The 25,683-nt window shown below is 47.5% G+C and overlaps 1 protein-coding gene across 1 annotated transcript in view; it reads right to left on the reverse strand.

The window, feature by feature from the left end:
* Positions 1-25,683, reverse strand: part of DOP1B (DOP1 leucine zipper like protein B) — a 96,003-nt gene that overhangs the window by 50,979 nt on the left and 19,341 nt on the right. The window contains 9 exon segments of the mRNA XM_032469313.1: positions 441-560; positions 2,073-2,193; positions 3,347-3,461; positions 4,036-4,145; positions 5,835-5,958; positions 6,304-6,402; positions 8,090-8,279; positions 14,586-14,756; positions 15,135-15,316. Of these exon segments, the coding sequence (XP_032325204.1) occupies positions 441-560; positions 2,073-2,193; positions 3,347-3,461; positions 4,036-4,145; positions 5,835-5,958; positions 6,304-6,402; positions 8,090-8,279; positions 14,586-14,756; positions 15,135-15,316 (1,232 nt within the window).

Raw genomic sequence — 25,683 nt, forward strand, 5'->3', positions numbered from 1 at the left:
CTGAAAGTGGCAGTAAAGCTGACTGCAGCCGCTGAAGACACGAATACTTTCAACCGACCAGGTATCCACGAATTTCAATAAGAATTTAAGAAAATTGATGATTTCAGAAACACTCTAGCCAATCCCAGGGCCACAAAACTAAACTTCTTTAATAGATCGGGCCTCCAAGGAAGCCCTGTGTGAAGAAAGCCGATTAGAAAACGCACAGAAGAGTTCCTAAAGTTTGCCTCTAATAAGGAAGCTTCAGAATTATGCGAATCTTCTAAATGGCAACGTTTTCAATACTCTTGTAATTTTAAACGAATTCTTTCCAATCGTGTCTTCAGCAGAGACCACTCAACTTGAGCCAGTTAAGTATCGTCTGACCACAACAGCAGCTACAAAACCATGAAGCCCTCAGTTCCTTCCCACACCCTCACCGTCCTGAACCGGAAGCTTACCTGAAGCAATTCTCAAAACACCTTGTCATGTAATCCCAGAGAAAGTCTGTGCTCAGGGAAGTGATCAGCAAATTCACCGTTTTAACAATCTCAGAGGCGTGTCTGTTTTCTTTTATTGCACTGTAAGGGAAGAGGGATATTTATAAACGCATCTAGGAAAACCCCTGTATGACAAGAATGCCATGTCTGAAAAACTAATTCATTTTACCACTTACAACTTATTTCTAGAGAGATTGGCAAACTCAGTTACAGATTAAAATGTATCTGTTCTTACGCAGGGAAGAGTATGCACTGTGCTGTCCTAAACGGTATTTACACTGATACATTCTCTCAGAAGTAAGCTTAAGAGCTCCTGGAAAAAGGATGTGACATGGAAAACCAGTTTAGTCCAACTACAGGTAATTACATACTCCACTTGTGAAATAATATAGTAGAGCCATTTAGGAGGGAAATTTGGCTAACATTTAAATGTGCATCGTCTTTGACTCAGGGAATTTATTCCAGGGATTTATCCTACAGAAATTCTTGCAGAGGCACACAAAGATGTAGGCATAAGGCTATCACTGCAACGCCATTTTAAAATACTGAAAGTGGAAACCACCCAAAAGTCAATCAATAAGAGACTGGTCAGTCAGGATTTCTTACAGAAGTGATAAAGCCTTACTGAGGAATCTAAGGCAACTTCATGTTCATAGGAGAAGAGAGCAGAGCCATTTACACCTTGCTTTAAAAAAAAAAAAAAAGGCAACTAAACAGTTATTGTAATTCCATCTTAAAAATGAAAGATAAGCATCTATGTACTTATGCATTGAAAGTCTGGAAAGAAATGCAAATGTTTTACGTTGTGCTCTGAAGAGCGGTGGGATTATGGACGGTATCTATTTTTCTTGATACCTTCAAATATTGGTATATTCTACAACGAACAGGTATTCCTCTCGTGCCCAGAAAAACAATAAACTACTCTCATTCTGGGAGAAAAAGCAAACACTAAAAACTCTTGGCACACTTACAATGAATAAATGAGAAAAAACTTCTAATTGTTTAAAATTTTCAACATACCCAATGCCAATTCAGGGAGAAGGAAATTATATCAAGAGTAAAAGTAAAAGGGAAGAGGCTGTACTACCTTAAAAAGAACAAAAGCAGAACAAAACACAGGGTTGATGGATAACCTGTCTGCTGTCTTCCAAACCCCACTCACCCTGCCTCCAGGGTCATAGGGCATGTGCCCTTGGGGAGCCCTCACCTGCTCCGCCTCTTCTGACGGGTCTCCCTGAAGGCTGGTGCCCACAGGCTCCACTCCCTGCCCTGATCTCCGCCTGCCCTCCTCCCTGTAACTGGCCGTTTGGATACACTAGACCAGGCTGCCGCTGTTGAATCACTTTTCACACTTGATCAATAAACACGGTTTATACTTCCCGGGCTGGGGCAGAGACAAGATCAAACTCCTTTTAAACTCTTCACAGTATTCAACAGGAAAAAGTCAATTCGCGCTGATCGATTTCAGAGCACAGGCCTGACCTGCTACACCTCCACTTTCTGAGGCACTTCACGGTTTACAGTAAACAGAGGGAAAAACAGTATGGCTTTAGGGAGGAAGGAAAAGAGGGAAGTTAGAAGCCAAGCCCATACCTTGTCAGGGAATTTCCACTCTGAGTGTAGCTAAGTTTAAGATCAGAGCCAAGAGCATCTCTGCAGTAAGAATAAAAGGCCCGGATGACTTCCAGAAACAAATCCCCAACCACCTGAGGCCCTGCAATGAAGAAGAAAATGGCCAGAGAAAGATGAACAGTCCACTTTTAAACCCATAAATGACATACGTATAAAACATACCGTGAGCAACCCTATGGACAATTGACGCAGTCTCATACAGAAACTTTAGGAGTGACAATGACACCTTCAGCTGGGGAATAACACTGGTGAAACAGTTTCCACTGACACTTCTGTAGGCCTTACCACATGCTGGACACCATTCTAAGTATTTTAAAACTACTAACTTATTTAATCCTCGGGACAGCCATTTAACCAGGTATTGTTCTGCTGCCCTGATTACAGGTAAGAGGACTGGGGCTGGGAGGCTGAGCGGCTGGCCCAAGGCGGGCTCTGCTGGGCCGAGGCAGGGAGTGTCACATGTTTTAAGAGTGTATAAACTGCAGGGCCAGAGAGTTCACTCAATATAAACACCAAGACAGCAGGGTAACCTTCCCTATTCTGAATTCTTTTAATGATGAGTTAAAACAACACAAAAGAAACACCACCAACCCTGAAAAGCTTAAGGTGGCTCAAAAGAACTGGACCAGCTGCCAATGAGGCGGGCAGAAGGCGGCTGGACATTTCTGCTCCACAGACCTCAACCAGCAGGAAGGGAGTGACCTCCCACCCCTGTACACAGAGGAATGAACACAGGATGATTCAGAGAAAACAAAAGGTCTGTCAACACATCTGTGTAAAAAGGAATCAGCAAATAATCGAATCTCTTATGCTTCCGTTTCGTTGCCTCTGGTTCACGACAAGCCCCAGCAGAAGCGTGCCGAGTGTTTTTCAGTAGTGAAGGCAAGCTCGTGGTTGAGATTCAAGGAGAAGAAATGAGGAAGTGGCTAAAGCCTGCTAGGAAAAGAACAGATGAGACTGACTGGCCGTCCTGCCCCTCTGGTCTCTATTATCAATCTGGAGCTCAAAGGCTATTTTCCTAACAGGAACGTTCAGGTTACTGCACAAAACTTTTAAGTGGTGCCCGGACAATGACAAGTGAACCTCACATCACGACTCCAGTACTGCACGGTTCTGAGGTTCCAAAGATTAAATCATATTCTAAACAACATGTCGATTGTATCTCATGGAGTTTTAATCCCCCAAAACAGGTGGTCCGTCTTTGGCATCTGATGGCAAAGCGCATCTAATGTTACCTATTTCCGGCTTGTCGAGCAGGCTGATGAGGATGCGGAAAGGCTTCAGGTACGCGTGATGGCGTTCCTCTGCGTCAGCATCCGGGAGCTTCTGGTGCAGTATCTCAGCCAGCCCCTGTCGTTGTTTTTTAAGCCACGTATCAGGGTATTATATAAAGCACAGTATCACATTATCAGTTGTTTCAATTCTTAAATACTCTGGGACAGAAGTAAAAGCAGTCACAGACCACGAAATGAGAACAGTTGGCATTCTGTATTTGGGGCTCCATGTCCACGGAGTCAAACAACCACAGATCGAAAATATTTGGGAAAAAAAGATTCCAGAACATTTCCAAAAGCAAAACTTGAATTTGCCATGCACTGGCAACTACTTGCATAGCATTTACACTGTACTAGGTTCTGTAAGTAGTCTAGAGGGGATTTGCAGTATGTGGGAGGAGGTCTGTAAGTTATATGCAAATACTCGGCCATGTTGCACACATGAGGGATTTGAGCATCTGGGGATTCTGGTATCCACGGGGGTCCAGGGAGGGTAATGGAACCAATCCCCCTCCATACATGGAATTTTCCCCACCATGTACCAAGGAACAGCCCCAAAATCTTCTCTGCAGCCCCACAAGGAACTCCACTGAAGAACCCTGATCAGGAATGTCCTAATTGGGGTCTACTTTCCAGAAATGCTCCTTTACCTCAACTAAAAGATCCTTCGAATATTTTTCAAAGAAATACAAGGACTGGTCTTCATAAGAATTTGAGGTTTCAGATTCTGGCACAACAGTATTTCCTTTAATATCTGAACCTATAAAAGAATAAGCACCATGAGTTGTGAAGAGATCTACACCCTTAAAGTACATTGTATCGTGCAGAGGGCTCACACTCTGACATTCTGAAAAACAGAATTCCTCCAACAGAAAAATCAAAATCTGATCCAGCAAAACCAAGTCACATTTTCTTCTGACAGAGGTGTGCCAGGCATTGGACAGGCAGAATTCCATCTCAACACGGATCAGTTGAGTTTATCCCAAGAACTCATTCTAATTGTCCTTGACAAGTATAATTATAGGGGGTCTAACGGAATGAGTATCATTTTTTAAAACCAGTGTTTATTCGTACGGCATTATGTGAAATCGGTATTCTCATCTACATGCCCTCATTTTGCACCTTGGGTAAGTCTTTAAGGTCCTCTGGGGCAAGGAACGGCATCTTTCTAAACAGACAGCCTGGACTCCTGGGGTCGGGGCTGAGCAAGTTGGAGCTGGGGCTGAACTTGGGTCCCGGGTCCTCTTTGTCCACAGCAAGTCGAGACCCACCGGGAGGGAGGTATGCATTTAACAAAATCATCCTTTTAACAAAAGTGCTTAAAGAGCCTGTAAATACCCTTCAGGAAATCCATTATCAGTTTCTATGCTATGACTTCTGAAAGTTTTATAACTAGGGGAAGAAAGGGTAAAGAGGACTTTCTGACATTGGGATAGAAGACCTATTATGTTGAGGGTTTAAAAAAAAAAAGTTGTGAAGCAGAAAATAGTCCGTGTGGCGCGATGACAGTGGACACACATCCTTATACGTTTGTCTAAGCCCAGGAAATGCACAACACTGACTAGAACCCTAATGAAAATGGTGGGCTGTGGGTAATGAGGATGCACTGGTGTAGGCCCACAGTTGTAGTAAACATGCCACTCTGGTGGGGGACACTGATGATGGAGGAGGGGAGGCTGGACATGTGGGGGACGAGGGGTAAACGGGGCATCTCTGTACCTTCTCTTAGCTTTACTGTGATCCTAAAACTGCTCTAAAAAATACATATAAAGTCTTAAAAAAAAAAAAAAGGCTATGGAGTCTGTTCGCCATCGCCCTGTGCACCACCTTCTCTTAGGCACGTGAACATGGGAATTTATAAAATTCAGAAAGAATTCAGAAAATTCAGAAAGTAAGCCCTGTGATTGCCTGGGCTCTGTCCCCATGAAGCCTTCCAACCAACAGCCAAGGGTTCTTTCCCTACAGGTTTACAGGCTCCACGAGAACACACGTGCAGAGAAACATGGAACAGGGCTCCCGCGCCCCGCCAAAGGCATCCCAGGATCTCCCCAAACGTGCCGATGAGACAGACGCTCCCATCCACACAGGACCTCCACGTTTACGCGCTTTTCTCACACGCACTCTCAGCCCATGAAACTTCTCCACAGCAACAGGCTTCTATTTGAATAATGTCTAGTTACCATCATTCTAGGGTATTTCAAGCTTCTTAAAATGGAATTCAGTTAACATTTAAAACTCCCGTCCCTCCCCTATGTTTTACGGAATGGCTACAAACAAGCAAAGCTGTGGCGTGGGGAGGACTCAGCTGACCAGCGTCCATTCGGTCACCGCGTTCTCTCGCCATACTTCGTGATTCAGGAATGTATCACCGATACTGAAACTTAGTCCACGATCAGCACTCAGAGCTTTCACATTAACCTAGACTTTCTACCACTGCATCACTCAGTACCTAGTAACCAGGCGTACAGCCTTCTGTTCAGAGACATGTCTCTCCTCAGGAGGGTCTGCGCGGCGGCTGAGAGGATGTGGACGACGTCGGATCTGAGCAGGGGAACGGCTCTCTCGTTGGAATCCTATGAGGAGGACACAGAGAACTTCGCTGCAGGGAGATGACACGGTAAGTTACTGACCTCCGGACACGCAGCCCTCCTTACCACGGTCTACAAAGCTTATCTTAAAGAGGGAGTTCTCAAAAGCAGTTGGTTCTTCCCGCACTGCCCAGGGAAAGAAGCTATTCAATTTATGCTGTGGAAACACCATCCTCACAAAAATGAACAAGGACCTTTAATCCACTGAGAGTGAACAGTGATCCCTGAGGGGCCACCCTCCCACTCAGGACAAGACCAGTCGGACCTATGCCGCTGCCCCACATCCTCGGGTAGGGCCAGCGACTCCCCTGGAAGAACACAAACGCTTACCAGACAGGCATAGAATGGGAAGAAGAACAGAACAACTTCCAGGTTATTTCTTTGCACCAGAACGTTTGAGTCCAACAGTGATGCACATAAGGACTTCACCTGTAGACAACAAAACACCGTGAACATTTCATTCCCAAGACATTGAACACCACGTGCTGGCTCCTGTTTTTTTCTCCAGGGAGTCTTGAAACCACTGTGTTAACTCACGTGGAACAGAACATAAAGTATAAACATGGGAGACTTGGTTCTAGCCCCAGACGCTAGGGGGGCTTTGAGATACCAGGAAGATGGACCGCTTGTTTCTCCTGAGTGCTGGAGGGGTTTGGACCAGATGGTCAGGTTCTAAGACGTCAAATTCTCTGATCCCAGAAAGGAAAGTCTTAAGGTTCCAACAGGAACTTACAGCTAAACTAAAGCTCCAAAGACGTTCAGTCATATGGATTCCAAACCAATTCAGTACACACTCTGAGTGTCTTTTCTGAGTGCATACAGACGTAGTACAGCTGCAAAATGGATGAGAGTCATAAGAAAAATGCGCACCAAAAGCTCTAAGAATTCGGAAGAGGAAAGGGAGCGTTCTTTCAGCTGGAGAAAACAGCGAAGCTTTGGGGGAAAGCTGAACTTGAAAGACGAGGAGGAGATACACCGAGACAACAGAGAAGAGGGCTGGGCAGGGAGCGTGGGAGAGGGGACTGGCCGGAGCAAAGACAGCATCACAGATGCGCCAGGGGAGGCCAGGCAGCCAGCTCCGGGAGCGCAGAGCCCTGAAGGGGGGAACAGAGGCATCCAGTGGGTTGGGAGCAGGTTGTTAGGATACTATTGAGGTTGGACTTGGTCTGAAGGCCAACAGGAAGCCAGGTGTTTTTCAAGCACAGAACAGATCTGAGCAAAGCTATACAAGGCAAATCTCTTAGCAGTCGGAAAGGAAAGGGGGAGAAATCGGTTAGAAAATCACTTGATCAGTTGCCCAGAAGGAAGACCCAAGAAGCTGAAGCAGGGCGGTGCAAACAGAGAGAGACGGGCTGGGAAGAAGGGAACGCATTTATGAGAGTCTCCTATGTCCTAAGCGTTGCTCGTGGTCCTTTTCCTCACTCTTTTCCTCCGAGAGCCCCGTGAGGAAGAGCTACTATTCCCACTTGCAGAGGAATGGACTCAAGTTGTTTTTGCCAACTTTCTTAAGGATGAACTCAGCTTTGAACATTTTAAGTTTGAAGTGTGGGCCCACCACTAGGTGGCGATAGACTGCAGGCTATTAAACAATCTGTTAAGCTTCAGGAGAAGGCAGGTCTGGGAAATGCCCATCTCTCAAGGTCATGGGAAGGCATGTTGCTGCCAGCCAAGAGGGACCTGGGGCAGATGCCCCGACAATCCAGGTGTAAGAGCAGCCAGAGGAGAGGGTGATGGCAAAAGCAGGACCGGACAGAGTCTGGAGGAGAAGGAGGGGGCCTCCAGTGTGGGCAGTGGGCAGTGTGCCGGGGAGGCGGGGACAGGGGCAGAAACAAGCCTGCAGCCCAGCAGCAGGCCTGGTGCGAGGTTCTCCAGGTACCGTGACAGCCCCGTATCGCTGAAGCTGCAGGGCCCTGGGAAGGGCCGTCCTCAGGTGAACAACACTCATCTGAATACACCAACTGTGATGCGTATGATAGAAACTGACACTGCCATCCCTGGTGGCACACGGATGCTGCCTCCTTGCTGGCCCCATCTCGGGGCGCCACCACCTCCCGCAGCCCCCTGCAGCCCAGTGGCGCCCTGTGGGGAAGCGGGCCTGCCCGCCGCACCCACCCACCGTGAGCTGGTAGTCTGTCCCCAGCATGTACTTCTGCTCCCTGCCGGGCGAGCCCCTGCTGATGTGGCCCACCATGAAGAGCGAGGCAGGCAGGCGGATGGACGGGCTGGCCAGGACGCTCCCCCAGAGGGCGGCGTAGAACACCTCCTTGCCGACCACCAGGGACAGCCTCAGGAGTAGGGCGTCTGTTCTGCGGACGAGAGAGCACAGGTTAGGGCTCGCTGCCCCTGGGCCCTGGAGACACCAGCTTCCTTGTCATTTTGAGCTGCTGCCACCTGTCTTCCTTCTGTGTCTGTCCTGCTGGCAGCCACTGCAACTGAACTTGCTAAAACAAATGTCACCGAGAGGTGCAGCTTCTCCACCAAGAGGCAGCGCCTGCCTGGTCCTGTCACCCACTGCGGCACAGAGACCCACCTCCGCCTTTGGCCTGGCTGTGGACGCCACGGTACTTACAGGAGGCAGTCCCATTGCACAGATCATCCACGTTACATAAAAGCATGAAGAGTCATTAAGGTGTCAAAAAAAAAAAATAAAAGGCTGATGTGACTGGAGACGTAAATAAAGAGAAAGATACCCCTCACTTGAGCACAGCCGAAAATGTGCCAAGTGACAGTGGACCTCAGAAGCACTGGGGACAAAATCCGCCTGGCCTCCCACTCCAAGGCACGTCCACAAAGCCTGGGGAAGTGTTTCCCTGTCACTCTGCCCACAGCACCTCTGTGCACTGGCTCCCACTCTGGGAGGCCCTTCTGCTGACAACCTGCATTTATTCATCCCTTATCTTCTGGTTGCCCAGACGTGACATCAGCAACTTCATGGACGTCCTCTAAGAGGAGCAGGGGCATCGGGGGGTCTCAGCTTGTGTCCCGCTGACACTGACCAAAGCCTGGTCCTTCTCTGCTCGGGGTGCACCTGCAGCTGACGGGGCATTTTCCTGCCAACTGTGAAACCAAAGCTTGAGGGCCGGGTGACAGCACCTGTCAATAAAACAAGGGAGGCAAACTCCCAAGGCGGGCTGTCACTTAAGGAGTGACCTGGCTCAAAATCTGCAGTGACTCCGTTTTTCACATGCTTCCTATTTGCAAAGACGATAGAGAAGAATTACAGGAAGACAAGCCCAGTGCAGTGCACAGGGCTCTGGGGTCAGGCCCCTGGCATCCAAATCCTGTATCTCCTTCCCAGCAGTGGTGCCGAGGACAAGTTAAACCTCTGTGCGTGTTGGCATCCAGCTCTGGTAAGGAAAAGAGATGAAATGTCGTGAGATGCATGACAGTCTCTGAGTACAAACTCAGCCCAGGAGAAGAGAGCTGGTGCTGGGACCACACAGCCCACCATCCCCACAAGGTCCGCTACGTTGGCTGACACTCCCGGGTGTCCAGATGGGTGTCTGACACTCAGCTGGTACTTGAAAAAAACGGTCAGATGAACGTCACTCTTTCTCTTTTATTATCACTCAAACTGTCTTTAGCTTACTTTTTAAATAATCAGTTCAGTGTATATTAAAACACTGCAATGAAGCTAGAACACTCCCTTACACCATATACAAAAATCAACTCAAAATGGATTAAAGACTTAAACATAAGACAAGATACAATAAACCTCCTAGAGGAAAACATAGGCAAAACATTATCTGACATACATTTAAAAAATTTTCTCCTAGAAGAAATAAAAGCAAGAATAAACAAATGGGACCTAATGAAACTTACAAGCTTCTGCACAGCAAAGGAAACCAGAAGTAAAACAAGAAAACCTACGGAATGGGAGAAAATTTTTGCAAGTGAAACCAACAAAGGCTTGATCTCCAGGATATATAAGCAGCTCATACGACTCAATAAGAAAAAAATAAACAACCCAATCCAAAAATGGGCAGAAGACCTAAACAAGCAATTCTCCAAGGAAGACATACAAATGATCAAAAAGCACATGAAAAAATGCTCAATATCACTAATTATCAGAGAAATGCAAATCAAAACTACAATGAGGTATCACCTCACACCAGTCAGAATGGCCGTCATTCAAAAATCCACAAATGACAAATGCTGGAGAGGCTGTGGAGAAAGGGGAACCCTCCTACACTGCTGGTGGGAATGCAGTTTGGTGCAGCCACTATGGAAAACAGTGTGGAGATTCCTCAAAAGACTAGGAATAGACTTACCATATGACCCAGGAATCCCACTCTTGGGCTTGTATCCAGAAGGAAATCTACTTCAGGATGACACCTGCACCCCAATGTTCATAGCAGCACTATTTACAACAGCCAAAACATGGAAACAGCCTAAATGTCCATCAACAGGTGACTGGATAAAGAAGATGTGGTATATTTATACAATGGAATACTACTCAGCCATAAAAACCGACAATATAATGCCATTTGCAGCAACATGGATGCTCCTGGAGAATGTCATTCTAAGTGAAGTAAGCCAGAAAGAGAAAGAAAAATACCATATGAGATCGCTCATATGTGGAATCTAAAAAACAAAAACAAAAACAAAGCATATACAGGACAGAAATAGACTCATAGACAGAGAATACAGTCTTGTGGTTGCCAGGTGGGCGGAGGGTGGGAAGGGACAGACTGGGATTTCAAAATTGTAGAATAGATAAACAGGATTACACTGTATAGCACAGGGAAATATACACAAAATGTTATGATAACTCACAGAGAAAAAAATGTGACAATGAGTGTGTATATGTCCATGAATGACTGAAAAATTGTGCTGAACACTGGAATTTGACACAACATTTTAAAATGATTATAAATCAATAAAAAATGTTAAAAAAACACTGCATACAAAAAAAATGTCAACTACTTTTTGATATTAAAAATGAATTTTGTTCTTTTTAAAGCTAGTCTGGACCATTTGGACTCATAAAACATTTGTAGCCAATGACGCAGAGTATCATCTTTTCAGAACAAACGAAATGGAGAAGCAGGAGGGACAGCCAAACGTTTAGGACAAGGACATGGTTTAGTGGTTAAAGGTATCAACTGGTCTCCTATCAAGGCTGAGCAAACAAATGGAGCTTATCTCTGCCCAGCTCTGAAAACAACCAAAGGCCCTAATTTTGGGCAGAAGTTCCAATCAGCAGTTGTCGTAAATCGGGCAGATGGATCCCTGTGTCCCCTGGACAGACCGGATGGTCCTGAGCTAGGAAGATTCCCACAGCAACAGAGTAACTTAGGAAGTCCCTGGAATGGTCCTCTCTCTCCAGGATCCCTATCACAAGAACACCAACACTTAGATAAAACCCAGCGCAGACACCTTAGTGCTCACGCTGCTATCACGTCCCCCTTGCTTAGGACAGCGTATTCCCAAAGTACGTCCCATGGAACACCGGCCACTTGAGCTGTTCCACAGGAGTGGTTCCGCTGTCAAAGAGCCTGGGGACACCCCTTACACTTTCCCTCCTTCAGGAGTCAGAGAGCACTGGCTGGTTTTCTTTATGAAAGAAATGCAGCGTTAAATAAACAGACAAAGTCCTATTTTATCCTAAAATATTAATGGATATTAAAAACTGAAATGATACTACAGTTCAGAAAATGGCAATTATGACAGGACTGCTATGGAGAGCAGAGTAAACAGCAAGATAACTGGGGTTAGAAGCTAAACTTCTACTACAGAAGAATTACATCATCTCAGTTGTGAAATTCCAAATTACGTGTGCTCAGTTTAGCATCCAGAATGGTAATCTTTTCTATTCAAAACTAACAACCAAAAGAAAAACAAAACCACCCTACAACCCAAAACAAAAGAGACACACCAAACCCCAACCTCCACTCTCTCCATCCTTCCTTGGCCACGCTGGCCGCTGCTCTCCTGTGCCCCCTGCAAACACAAGCTCACTCTACCAAAACGGACACTCTTCTCTGCTCAACTGACAGAAGTGAGTGACACGGGCCTTTAGTCCTAAGCATCTCACAACTCTGGCTGTGCGGCCACTTGCCGAGCTGTCACGAGACTGAACAGCCTGGTGTGTGATCATCTGAATGAGCAGGGATGTGACAACAGCGCCCTGCACCATCACTGACAGACAGATGCCAAATAAGCAGCAAAAAATTCTATAACTAGCAGAGTTCATCATGGTGCCTGGCATCAACAGAAAGAAAGGTCAATAAGCACTTTTCAACTACTATTTAAATCAGGGTTTCTCAGCCTTGACACTGTTACCACCTGGGGCTGGATCCTCTGCTGTGAGACAAACGTGTGCGTTGAAGGGTGTTTAGCCTCACCCCTCGTGCACCTTCCCATGATGCCAGCAGCACCCTCCCTTCCCCAGTTATAACAACCAAAAATGTGCCCAGATATTGCCAAATGTCCCCTGGGGGACAAAAATCACAGAAATCTCTGGTGAGCTGGTTCTGCCTGCTTACTGACCACTGAAAACAACCGCCTCTCTCTCCTCCGTCCTCTTAGAATAGGAGGTGAGTGTCCACCTGCCCCAGCTAATCCTGTTTTCTCAGTACAGCAAAACACGAAAGCCATGTGGCTACTTCTAGGGCACTTTAAAGAAGGAATTCTGGCAGGCAGTGATTCTCAGGCATCAAAGGGTTAGAAAGCCAGGGTGAATGAATCATGAGTCCTAACACTGGCCAAAATTTCCATTCCTTACGGTTCACTAATAAGCACAGACCAGGAACAGTCCCCGCCTCCACGAAACTCGTGAATCACCCGCCTCACCAACCCGAGCATCCTCCACCAACCTGGCCATTGTGACCCCCGCCCCAGGCTCTCCCTTCCTGTCTCTCTGCGCAGTATTTACTGGGGGCGGTGTGTGGGGTCTGACTCAATTCCTAAGCACATTGGGGAAGAAACTGTTGCCAAACTCTCTCAAACTAACACGGATACATGCAGTCACCTAACTGCTGTTGCCTGTACAGGTGCGCTCAGGCTACACAACCCTTGACTGGCCTCTGCCTCGGAAAGCTTGTCACTAACAGCTTCTGAGAGCTGCAGACGCTGGACTGGGTTTTCTGTCACAGCTGCATCTACTCAGTGATTCATGCAGCTTTACTCAGCTCTTGGTTCAACGTCAAGAAATTACAATGTTAGGAGAAAACACTTGTGTTAAGCAACTTCAGCAACTGTTCAAATGAACACTCATTTATCAACTAAGAGAACACACAGAAACACACTGCTATTGACACACTTCTGGTGTGATTCACTCTTGCAGATTTAAAACCTGCAAAACACTTTAGGAACTGATGTGTTCAACTTCAGACGAGGAGAAAAGTATTTACACACACACACACACACACACACACATACACTTGTTAGGAAAATATAAGTGGACCAGAACTTCTACAAAGGGCCTAAGACCAGGAATCAAGAGACAGAGTCTGGTAATGGTCTTCTTGCTGACCCCAGGTGACCTTGACCGTTCCTTAACCCACACACCTACCCAGCCTCGCAGAGCACGGTCCTGGTCCAGAGACAGGCCCTGCCTCCCAGGGAAGTGGATCCTGGTGACTGAGTGCACTGCTGAGGTGGACTCCCTCCCCACTGGAAAGTCAAGAGCCACCACCTGCTCTGTGTGAAAGCCTGAAATGGCCCAAGTGCACATCAAATCCCAGCACACATGCTCGTGATGTGCATGCGTCCTTGGTCACCAGTGACAATCCTGCAAACCATTCTGACCATTTGGTTTCCCTGAGGGGATCGTTCTGACTAGACCCTGGACTGATCCTTCAGTTCCACTCCACACCCCCTGCCCCCCCACCCCCCTAGTCACAGCCAACCCAACAGGCAAAGGTGGTGTGGCTGGGGCCTCTGGCGGGAAGAGCAGTGCCTTGTGTAACCAGATGGAAACTTTCGCAAGCACAAAGGTTCCTAAACCTCCAGTCAGGCTGTGCGTGGGCTCTGAAAACAGGTCCTATGAACTGAAGTTAGTCACTGTGGCATTCACTTAGAATGGTTAATACATGGGAAGTGAGTTCCTGCACTGTAATTCTCCAGAAAAACAGGACATTCTGTATCCTCAGTTGTCTGAATGGATACCAGCTTTCTCCTGGACCTAAGCAGTGACCGAAACAAACAGATAAATACTACCGTGTGAGATTTACAAATTTCTCCAAGGTGCTACTGAAACTTGTCAAGCTATCCTTAGCTGCACACCGTTCTGTGCCCTACCTGCCACTGGAACTTGGCCACGCCCTTTTATTTGGAAGCAGCCTAGTGTAACAGGAAGGAGGAGGACTTCAGAAGCTGACACGGGGGTGGAATCCCATCTCTGCCACCCACTGTTGGTGCGACTCTGGGGAATTTCCTGCCTCCTGACCCTCACCTGGACACGGAGGGAGTTCCCAGGGGCACCGGGTACTGTGCCAGGCGGAGCCCAGCACAGAAATGTAAGCATCACCTCGACTCCTGCACCTGTCCTGCTCCCCCGCACGTCTCTGCACTTCTTCCCCATTTCTCATAAAGCGGCGGAATGCAACCCGAGCCACGCGGCGCGCCCACCTGGACGGGCACGGCCGTGAGCTCTGGACGAGACCCACCTGTCGTAGATCTCCGAGCCCTCCTCGAGGCCGGGCAGCAGGCCGACGATGAAGGCCTGGAGACTGGGCAGCAGCAGCTTCTGCAGCGGGAGGAAGTACTTCTCGTAAAGGCCGAGCAGCACGGGCCGCACCGACATGGCTGCATGCGCCAGCAGAGGGAACAACCCACAGCTTGGGGACAGAAGAAGAGGAGGGGATAATGAGACACCTGCTTGGAAGCTCCAAATGATCAGCCAGCCCAATGGGGTCTTTGAAACAGCCAGCCAACCATCTAAGCTGGTGATGGAGATGCCTGCTCGTCATGAGACGGTCACAGCGTGCCTTGAGCACAGCACAGGGGACAGGTCTGGACGGGACACTCCAACTTAAAGAAAAGTCAGGCAGGACACACTCCAGAAGGTGAGCTCTGGTTTCCTCCTGTGATGGATTTATAGGGAGCCATTCTACATGCCCGCTGTATGTTTCTTGTTTATCACTGTCTTATCTTGGGAACTGAAATGTGGATTACTCAGGTAATAAAAAAGGAATGTGGTGGGGCAGCTACTGTACCTGTAGAGGAACAAATCCTTGGCCAGCCATTTGGTCCCCACAATTTTAAAGATAATTTCATAGGTTTCTAGGGCTTTTAAGTGCACACCACTGGGCAAAGCAGGATGTAGGCACTGAGCTAATCTCTTGCTGATAAGGAGCCGTCTTGGCAACAAGGAATACCTCAGGTTACTCTGCAGAGCCTGGAAAACAAGGAGAAACACGTGAGGAAGGAGGCGGTGACGCTGACGGTGGAGAGTCCATCTGCGGGGGCTGAGGGGACACCAGCAGGCCCCAGTGTGGCTGGAAGAGATCGGGCGTGACAGGACAGGAGGACACAGGGACGGCACGGGGGGCAGGCGGTGGGGACCACGAGCCAGCATCAGGGCCGGGGGGCCAGGAAGCCCCCAGCCATGCTGGAGATGAGGCAGGCACCAGAGCTGAGGGCAGAGGAAACCCTGCATTCCTCCAAAGGGATTTTGTCACAATCAGGTCGGCTTCTTGGCCACACGTGGAAGCCCATGGACCAGTGAGGGCTGTGTGGTTCTGTCTGGGGAAGCCTCTGGTCTACACATGAGACTAAGCAGGACACAGAGCTCCTGTCCCCACAAAGACTCTTGTTTGTGTGCGTGGAAGCCCTAGATCTCCCCATCATTCTCCCAGCTTGGCATCAGAGCCGAGTGGCTCTGAGTGAGGGACACCACAGAAAAGAAGGGGGCACACTTCTGGGCTGTGACTCCTGGCATCTTCACCAGTGGGCTCCACAGGAGAAAACCAGAACCGTGCTGGCACCGAGTGGCAGTCCTCCCGTGCCAGGCCTCCTCCAGCAGGACACAGGCCTTGTCTGCACTAGAGCATCCTGGGCACCTGCCGCACCCAGGAAATACTGCCAGGGGCATGAGCAGATGGATGCTGCCCCTCATGGCTGCAGGTGACCACGTGGAGGGCACTGGGTGGGTCCTCGAGACTCAATCTTATGATACCAAGTGTCGTCATTACAGTGGAACAATCCATACAACTCGCACAAATATTTACAGAAAGCCAGCAGGGTAAAGTCCATGCTTCTTAAAAAGCCACTCAAAGGCTGCTATAGCGTGATTTCTGCCCAGTTCCCACACTCCATCTCTCATGCTTCGGCTTCAAACTTTCTAACAACACAGATCCACCTGCACTCCAGCCCGCCCCTCGCTGGCCCTCAGCCAGGACGTCCCTCCCCTCCGCTGTGCTAATGTTCCTCACTTGAGACTTAGCTCAGCAGCCCCTCCCAGCAGGCAGAATGGTCCCAGCTCCGGGCAGGGCACACTCATTTAGCTGCTGCCCTGCCGGGATCCGCGTGCACGTCTGTCACTGACTCTGCTGTGCTAATGACGCCTGCTTCAGGGCTGACCCAGGCGGTGAGCAACCTGCTGGCCAGGCCTATCTCCTTCCTCTGCTGTCCTCAGCACTCTGCACACCGCCTCCCACGAGACAGGCATCCTGGGACAACGTCACAGGACACGCATGTCAGAACCGCTGGTCCCCGGACGGTGTGATCGTAGGGCCGTGATGGCTTTCTCTCTATGAGCAAAGAAAACGATCCTCCTCTAAAACCTACACTGAGGTTTGCAGGAGATGGAGGGATGAGAGGGAAAGTAATATTTTTCATCAGAGCATGTGGTCAAACTGAACTCTCAGTTCAATGCAACTGTATCTTAAAAAAACCAGCCACACCTAGAGGTCATCAAGGAATACCTTAAAACATTATTTAAGAGAGTCTGATAGCTTAAAACAAAGGGAAAAGCCAACAAAATTTTTTTTAATGTGCTTATGTCAAACAGAAAATTGAAGTGGTGACCAAAAATACACACTGTAACAGAAAATAAGAACTGAGACGCTCAGGCAGAGAGGAAATGACTGTGGGAAGCTCACAGGGAACAGTGCATTACGGACATTCTCAAACATACAGAAAAGCATGTCGAACAGCAACGGACCCATCACCCAGCTTCAGCAAGGATCAGCTGGCCAGTCCTGAAGACGCAGCTTTTGGAAACCATGTCTGGGGCTCACCTGGCTTATCGATAATGCGGAGGTGGGTGCGGTGGTGGGCTTTCTCCACAAATCCAGAGGAGGAGAACGAAACTCTGTGCTCACCTGTTCTTTCGGTCAGGCAGGGCTTTTGCTTTTTAAGTCATGATCTCATTTTTGCTTAGTGTATTCTAAGGACTTTTGCTATGTGCTGTGTAAAAGCTGTGCTGCAGCTGCTAAGGTGGTCACCTGGGATTCACAAGTGTCTGGTCCCCCCGGGCTGGGCAGTAGCAGCATCCCAGTCCTCTGCCCTTTTGAGCACAGGCGGGGCAGCATGACTCACTCTGGCCAGCGAGATGAGTGGAATGATGTGTCACTCCTACTCACCCATGGGGCTCTCCTTCCCCACCCTAGAGGTGGGTTGAGCTGAAGTCCCTCCCAGCCTGGGTCCCTGAGAAATTACAGAGAACAGAAACCACTTGCTGACCTACACCTAGGCAGAACTCAATCAAGTGGTAAAAATCACTGAGTGTGGGGACTGTTTGTTACCATGATGGAACCTTCCCTATGCTGACTGATACACCTCTTCCCATATAAATGGGATTTCAAGGAACCACAACCATTCATTTCAAAGGAACGAGGCTGGTTGCTATTTCTTTCTCATTTAAATTTGTCATTCCACTTAACTAGAAAAGGAAACATAACCAGTGACCAGTACATGTGGAATGGATTGTTCATTGTATGCTGCCCATGTTAATCCAAGCAAATACAGTGTGTCTGAATCGGGGAGTCAGTGCCTCTTGACCGAAAGGTACACTGAAGATGAAAGTAGCTGACTTGAAAACGCAAGAACAAAAGATATAATCCGATAGCATTTAGAAAAATGAGAAAATACTCATCCTTTCTGATTAAAAATAAATGCAAATTAAAACTACTAGGAAATGCCATCCTTTTTACCCATCAGATTGGCAAGTTAGATGGAAGCACACAGGTTCAGAAGTAGAGCAGAGACACCCAGAGATCACAAACCAGGTTTATCAAACCTACAGTCAGGATTTGGGCAGACAGAATTTGCGAGCCTGCTCCTTGAACTGGTTAAGACATCTGATTCCCCTGTGTCTGGGTCATAATGATTTTGTTATCACACTTCCCATAGATAGCCTGGCACCTACCACATGCTTCAAAACTGAGGCTGAACAAACACACAAGAGTGAGGCTATTATAATGCCTGGCTTAAGTCTGTGAGCCTGCAGGTCGCAGCCTGGAGTTCCAGTTCTGTCATCTGTTGGGTAAATTCTTTAATTTTTCTGGGCTGCGGTTTCAAATGGATAATGATGCCGCACGGAGTTGCAAGCATCCGATGAGACATCACATGTAAAGAAATTAGCACAGTGCCTGCCACAGCATAAGTAATCAACAGACATCTCCTGTTAGTATAATGACAAGCTGAAAACTAAGCGCCAGATTTAAAGATGGAGACAGAAATGCACCTTATTTTAAAAGAAGTGACTGAAATCCAATCATTTGTAAATATTGCCCTTTATGTCACAAAAGCAAACAAGGACACTAGTCAGATGTGTTTATGAGAAAGGTCGAGAAATATATTGTCCTAGAAAAAGAAAAACTCAAATTGTTGTATATTTGGAGGTGAGATCAACCGTGGACCCAAAATATGATGAGAATTCTGAGAGACACTGAAGTCAAAGGGAAACTGCATATAATGAGAGGTGGAGCTGAAGAACCTGAAATTTCCTTTTAAGATGATAAAGGAAAAGGTACATAGTAATTAATATTTAAGATTTAAAGGGAAAAATTATTTTTATTTCTTAAAGGATATTTAATGAAAAAAATTCTAAAGAAACATTTTGCAGGTGGCTAAGACTGGAGATTAGAATAGCCGGGTGAAAACGTTTCCATGTAACAGATCCAAAGCTCTTTTAGAAGCAAAGGATTCCCCTCGACAGAACTCCACCTCCCACAGTGTGACTTAACTACACGGGAAATGGGGTGTGGACCCCATTTTAAAACCCCTTCCACGTGAGCAGCACCAAGCAGCACCTCAAATTCTACCTTCCTGAGACTCTTCCTTTGTCTCACTGAGGATTAATCCATGGGCCACAAGGGTGTCAACTGAAAAAAAGGCACAACCTAAAAGTTGAGAATTATGTTTTATTAGGCAGACTTTCTGAGGACTTCAAGCTAGGGAGACAGCCTCTCAGATCGCTCTGAGGGACTGCTCCGAAAAGGCAGGGGAGGAGCCAGGATATACGGGAGCTTTTGCAACAAAGACTTTACTATTAAAGAAAACCAGGTATCTCAAGTTAAGGAATTTAGCGTTTTTCTATGTATGGGAAGATGTAAGAGTCAGGGCTCACTGAAATCATTCCTTCGATGTGCACCTAGCTGTCTAGGGCCAGTGTCCCATTCTTCCACACCCGAGTCCCCTCTGGGGCACTGCCGGGGGTGCTGCCGGGGGTGCTGCAGTGGCTGAGGGCGTGATGGCCAGGCATTCAGTTTCCATCCTGAGTTCCCTCAGGGCTCACCTTTGGGATGGCTGCAAAGTGATGGCTTGATGGCTGCAACATCCGTTATCCTTTGTTTACTGATATGGCAGGCAATATTTTTTATTTACAAGGAGAACAGCTCCATGATTTTTAAGGCAAACTTTTTAAAAGAGGGCAAGAGTTATCTAATGATTCATTTCCTCTCAGGCTGCTACAATTTCAGAGCTCCATGTGCTGCTTCAGCCCAGTGGCTTTCTTCAGTCAGACACCCTGGATTCAGAAGCTCCCCTATTTGCAAGCTAGCCCCCTTGGGCGTGAGCAAAGCGCCTGGTCAACGTGGCCAGCCCACTTCAGGCTCCCAAACACATTTCTGGTAGGAAACTGGAGGGATTCTGCTGCATCCTCTCTGAGAGGTGGGGTCAAGCCTGATGCCCACAGCTGCCACTGCTTCTGAAAAAGACGACACTCTACTTGGACCAGACCTGCCCTAGGAGGTTTCAACGCTGAGTGCTGCGCACCACAGGTGGGAATGTAAAAGGGTGCAAAATGTTAAACATTTGATTTGTTTCCCAATTCCACTTCTGGATGCACACCCAAAAGAACTGAAAGCAGGGACTCAAACAGGTATCTGCACCCCCACGTTCGCTGCAGCATTATTCACAATGGTCAAAAGGTGGAAACCAACCAAAGGCCCACGAATGGATGAATGGATCAACAAAATGGGGTCTATATATTCAATGGAATACAATCACAGGCTACCACATGCATGAATCTTGAAGGTACTGTTCTAAGTGAAATAAGCCTGACACAAAAAGACAAATTTTGTATGGTTCTACTTATATGAGGTTCCTGGTGGTGACCAGGGGCTGGGGAGACGGGGAATGGGGAGTGAGTAGTTAATGGATATGGAGTTTCTAGCTCAGGAAGACATAAAAGTTCTGGAAATGGATGGTGGTGATGGTTGCATAACAACGAAACACACTGAATACCATTTAACTGTACACTCAAAAATAGTTTAAATGGTAAATTTTATGTTATGTGTAGTTTACCGCCAAAAAAGAAAGGAGAAACGAACACTGTGTCACCCAACTGCTCTTGCTGGCTGAGCCGCAAGGGCCGTGAACTCTTGAGTGCTGTTCACACGTTGGACTAACTGAAAACTCTTTCCTGAGCACAGAACAAAGGGACTCCTTTTAACAAATCCTGAAAGGACCCAGGGACTCAGTCCAGCCTCGCCTAAGTGTGAGTTTTTAACCCTTAATTAGCAAAATAACCCCTTCGACTGCGTCTTACCCTCCAGCGCCTGCAAGTGCCTGACTCCTCTTCCTGCCCCTCCCAGCTGCTCAAGAGCTGCCAGGGCCGGCCCCTGGCTCAGGTCAGGGAGGGCCACCCTGGCTCTGCCGTCCTCTGTCTGCCTCCATCCCGGCCTTTGTTTTGGCAAGACCCTTTCTCCCGTGAGATAAGCTCAGGGACGTTTCCAGGGAAGTTTCATTGTTTGGGTTGTGTTTTTCAGGAAGCCAGAAACTCAAAATGACTGGCCAGAAAGCTTAATATAATCTCTATATATATTTTAAACACTGAATAAAAATGATGTATACAAAAAAAAAAGAGAGAAAGAGAAATGTTCTTCTACAAATGTAGAATAAATATCTTGGGAAACAGACGTTATTAGGAAGGAAAAAATGGCCATGTTTTCAAAATTACTATTTAAAGTGCTAACCAGAAAGGAAAAACATGATTAGACGGGAAATTAAACTTCCTTATTTATTTCACTCAGACACTATAGAATTTTAAAGGTATTCCTTGAGCTATAATTACGATATAATTACAATATTTTTAATATCATTGTATTCATGGGCTCAGCACGCTGAACTTGGAACAAAATAATAAAAAATAAAATATAAATTTGAGAAAAAAGGTTTGAAGCACATCTGAGCTCCCCTAATGAAGACCAGGAAGTGTCTCACTTTGCCCCACCCAAGGCAGTGTCTGTGTTTCACTTTGTTTTGCTCTGTCATGACACAATCTGACAGTCTGATATTCTCCAGGACACCCAGCGTGATTTAGAACAGTTTTATGCAAGAAACATGATTAAAAATTCCAAAAGGGTAGACCGTGGACTCAAAAAGTAACTTAATACACTTAAAAATGGTAAAGATTATACATTTTATGTTGTATTTTATCACAATTTAAAAAATTTTTAAGATAATTTAACAATACGAATGGAGGAGAGTTATATTAAATTTTTAAATGTTCAAGCCTGTAAAATAAAATTTTAAATGTTTCCTTTAAACGTTCCTAGAAGAGCTCGCCCAAACCTGTTCGTGCAGAGAGTGGTAACACCGGCTTCAGAATGCCAGATGCTTGTCTGTAAAGGAACGTAAGGAAGCCAATTTAAAAGCCTGTCTCTCATCAAGCAAATAGTAAGACGTTGGCATGTCTTCCTACTGGAAGTCGGTCATTTTTATAAGGATGTTCATTTCATGCCACAAAAACGAAGCTGTACAGTGAGTCAGACCGACCAGGTGGCACAGGCTTGAACTCTCATTAAATACTTGCCAGGGGACACCAACAGTGCTCTTCAGATAGAATGAAGACAGAACAGACACTGAGCAATAACAAACGGGCCAAGATGTCCCATATTAAAGTAGGCCATGCTGACGGCGGAGAGCGTCAGGCCGTCCCTGAAAAGGCAGTGACCTGGCCACTGCGCCAGCTTGGGGGGGCGGGGGATGGCAAGAGGCTGGTGGGGGAAACAGACATGTCATCAAGGCACTTGAAAGCCACTGCAGGGAGCTGGGATTCACAGGGAGCCAGCAAGGCCAGCTTTGGCTCAACCAGGGCAGTGACACCAGTACAACTCCTTTGTAAAGGAAGAGCTTCCTTCTCAAAAAGGTCACTGACGGAAGGGTCACTATATTGCTTCCTGCTGAACGCTTAGAGCAAACCTGCAGAGCCGTGCACCCAATCAGCCAACTCTCAGCGTGGTTACAACATCCATGTCCCAGCCCGTGGTAGAGCTGCCAGCAGGGCACAGAGTTCTCTGGTTGACTCAACCACCCACAGCAGTTAGAGACCCATTAGGATATATTTTTTGTTGTTTAAAAATGTCTTAAACTTCACTTTATGTCTCTTGCTCAGTTTTACCTTATGTTGAATACCATGCTGCTTGCACAGGAGGATGACTAAAAAGTGACCATCTACACGCCTGGAGACCTCCGAGAGCATGGCTGAAAGGCAAAGGCACGGCCCGCCCAGCTGACGCTCCACCTTCTCACCCAGGAAACGTGCTGTCACCGCTCACAGGCTGGTCCTGCGGGTCAGACTCCAAAGGCAGCTGGAGCATCCGGGGTGCTCACTCCACGTCCGCTCCCTGGTGCAGCAGGATCACCACTGAATGCACATGAATGCACGTGCACACACACAGGACACAGCACCAGGGGCCATCTCACCTCCTGGTTAACCCCACTTGGGAATCTAACACTAGGTCAGAAAACTGCTTCTTAAGCCATTACAACAAACACTTCGCCGCCTCACAGAAGGCAGGCTACAACACACGTGCTCAAATATCACTCTTCAACTCCCCACCTCTGAATTTACTCCCTTTAGACTGTAAAAGACACTGACTGACACCACTGACACCTATTTCCCCTGTCTCCCCACAGAGAAACTTCATGGGCTACCGTGATGCTTTCCAGCACTTTCCATGTTTCCAGGCTTTATTCTTTGCCGAGAGCAGTGCCCGTCCTCAGCCCTCCCTCTCGTCCACATGTCCCCCTCCCTCCTGGGCTGTGCGGGGCACTGGCTGAGCTGAAACAGTGCATGTAGAGCTGGGAAATACCTCAAGCAAGTCTGAGCTTCATTCAGTGTCTTCATCAGTAAAAGGAGCTGAATGGCACTGACTTTGGAGGATTCCAGGTTTGAAAAGTAATGGGTGAGAAGCATGTATCAGGGGCTCACTAAAGGGAGTCACTCTATTTTCGAGGGCTCATGATGGAAAATGATGGGGGAGGTCCAGGCCACCGAGCTCTACAGTAAACCACACAAAAGGGAAACGAACCCGTGGGCAAACATACCCTCCAGGATACAGTCTAAATCCTGAAACACACGATGCAGAGAATACTGAAATAGGTAAGGATTTATAACCACATTCTGTGCAATAGATACAATAATAAAAGGAAGCACATTATTCAGATAGTAGATGACAAAATGTATGGAAATGTTATTTTTCCTTCCTTTAAACTTATTTTAATCCACATATAAATGATATATTTAACAAATAAACCAAAAGCCTAATAACCATCTTGTTAAAAGTCAAGAGCCAGGAGAGAAAAATGAAAATCACGGGGACAGAATCTCACTACAAATCCCAAACAAGGTTCAGCCCTCTAAGTTTTACTGGTAGAACTTGGTATTTTGCAAAACGTACACCCCGGAGGGCAGAACCGGCATCAAGCGAGACTCATCGTTGCGCCTTTCCGCACACAGCAGCCTTCTCTAGGCACCCTCCCAGCCGCACGTCCCCATCCGCACTGCCAGCGCAGAGTGGGTTCAGAGCCCGGACGCGTCCTCCCTGTGTGCTCGGGTTCCACCAGCCCACGAGGGCCTCAGGCAACAGAAGGCACCAGGACCGTGTGACCAGCACGCACAGCGACAGCATCAAGGAATGTAATTCGGTCTCAAGTTGGGAGGCGAGGAACACACCTCTCCCATGAGGCACTGTCCTTTCCATCAGATCTGAATCCGACCCTCGGTCCTTCTCCTCCGGGCACTCCCCTGCGCTCCCGTCTCTGAGACAAGCTTTCTGCACAAATCCGCAACAGTGAAAAAACAAGGTCTAGGTGGCAGAGTCACTAATGATCACGCAGAAATGGTGACAAAGGCATGAGAGCCTGGTTCACTCTCTCCAGATCAATTTCACCCAAACCTGCCTTTTCTCTCCAAAGCCCACCAGCTGTGAGACTGCCCAGGGTGCTCAGGACCGAGAGGCAGAATGCGTGGCCGGCATAAAGCAGGCACTGGAAGAACACAACCTCCTCAGAAATACAAGGAGGGTCCGTACTTAGGATGAAACCTGTGCAGACGGGGAGACAGAAAGTCCTCGACAGTCACTCCACAGAAGCCTGACACCAGCCAGAGCCACATGAATGCCAACGGTGAAGGTGCGGATCAGGACATTCTGCACCTTTTAAGGACACACAAACATTTCCACTGTCAAGAAAGAAGTGTGCCTGCATCAGCCCACAGAGGAAACGTGCTCCCATGAGTTAAGGATGGTCTAAGGCTACAGAATAGCTTCTGGATGTAAAGAATAGGATATTTGACTATACAAGTCTTAATGAAGGCACCTACCACCTCACAACCCAAAGTCTAGAGCAGTGGCTCTCAAACTGGGGCAATTTTTCCCCCAAGGGACACTTGGCAATGTCTGGAGGCATTTCTGGCTGTCATGGGGGGAGCGGGGCTGGCATTTGGTGGGCAAAAAGGCCAGGATGCTGATAAACCTCCTACAATGCACAGGACTGCACCCCCATCCCATCACAGGAGGTGATGCCAAGGCTGAGAAACCCCGGTCCAGAGGAGCCTGTTTCTGAGTTTGGTTAATGCAAGGGCCCAAAGACAGCCTAAAAGGACCCAGGCTTTTTCATTGCTTAAGTGGTCCCAATGGTGAACTGACTTATCTTTAGCCTTTTCCTGTCATAACCTCCTGACAAACATCAGGTACTAAATTCTCACATGACCACAGAGAGAAGCAAAGAAAAATTTTTGGTTTCCTTTCTTGTCTCCCTGCATTAGAGGAAATCCTTTCCAGAAGCCAGCTGGCCACATCTCATGGTCAGAGAAGGTCACTTGCCCATGTCTAAATTAATCCCAAGGAAAACAGAATACTAGGATTAAGTCCTCGAACCATGACGTGGATGGCTGGGCCTGGAAGATGGGGGCCACCACCCTGCAGCACATCACCACCTGATCCCTGGACATAACCGGGTCCTTCTGACGAGAAGGAAGAGCATGAGTGGGTGGGCAACCAGCACGCCTGCCCCGAAATGAGACGTGGGGAG

This window comes from Camelus ferus, chromosome 1, assembly GCF_009834535.1.
Source record: "Camelus ferus isolate YT-003-E chromosome 1, BCGSAC_Cfer_1.0, whole genome shotgun sequence".
NCBI classification, from domain to species: Eukaryota; Metazoa; Chordata; class Mammalia; order Artiodactyla; family Camelidae; genus Camelus; species Camelus ferus.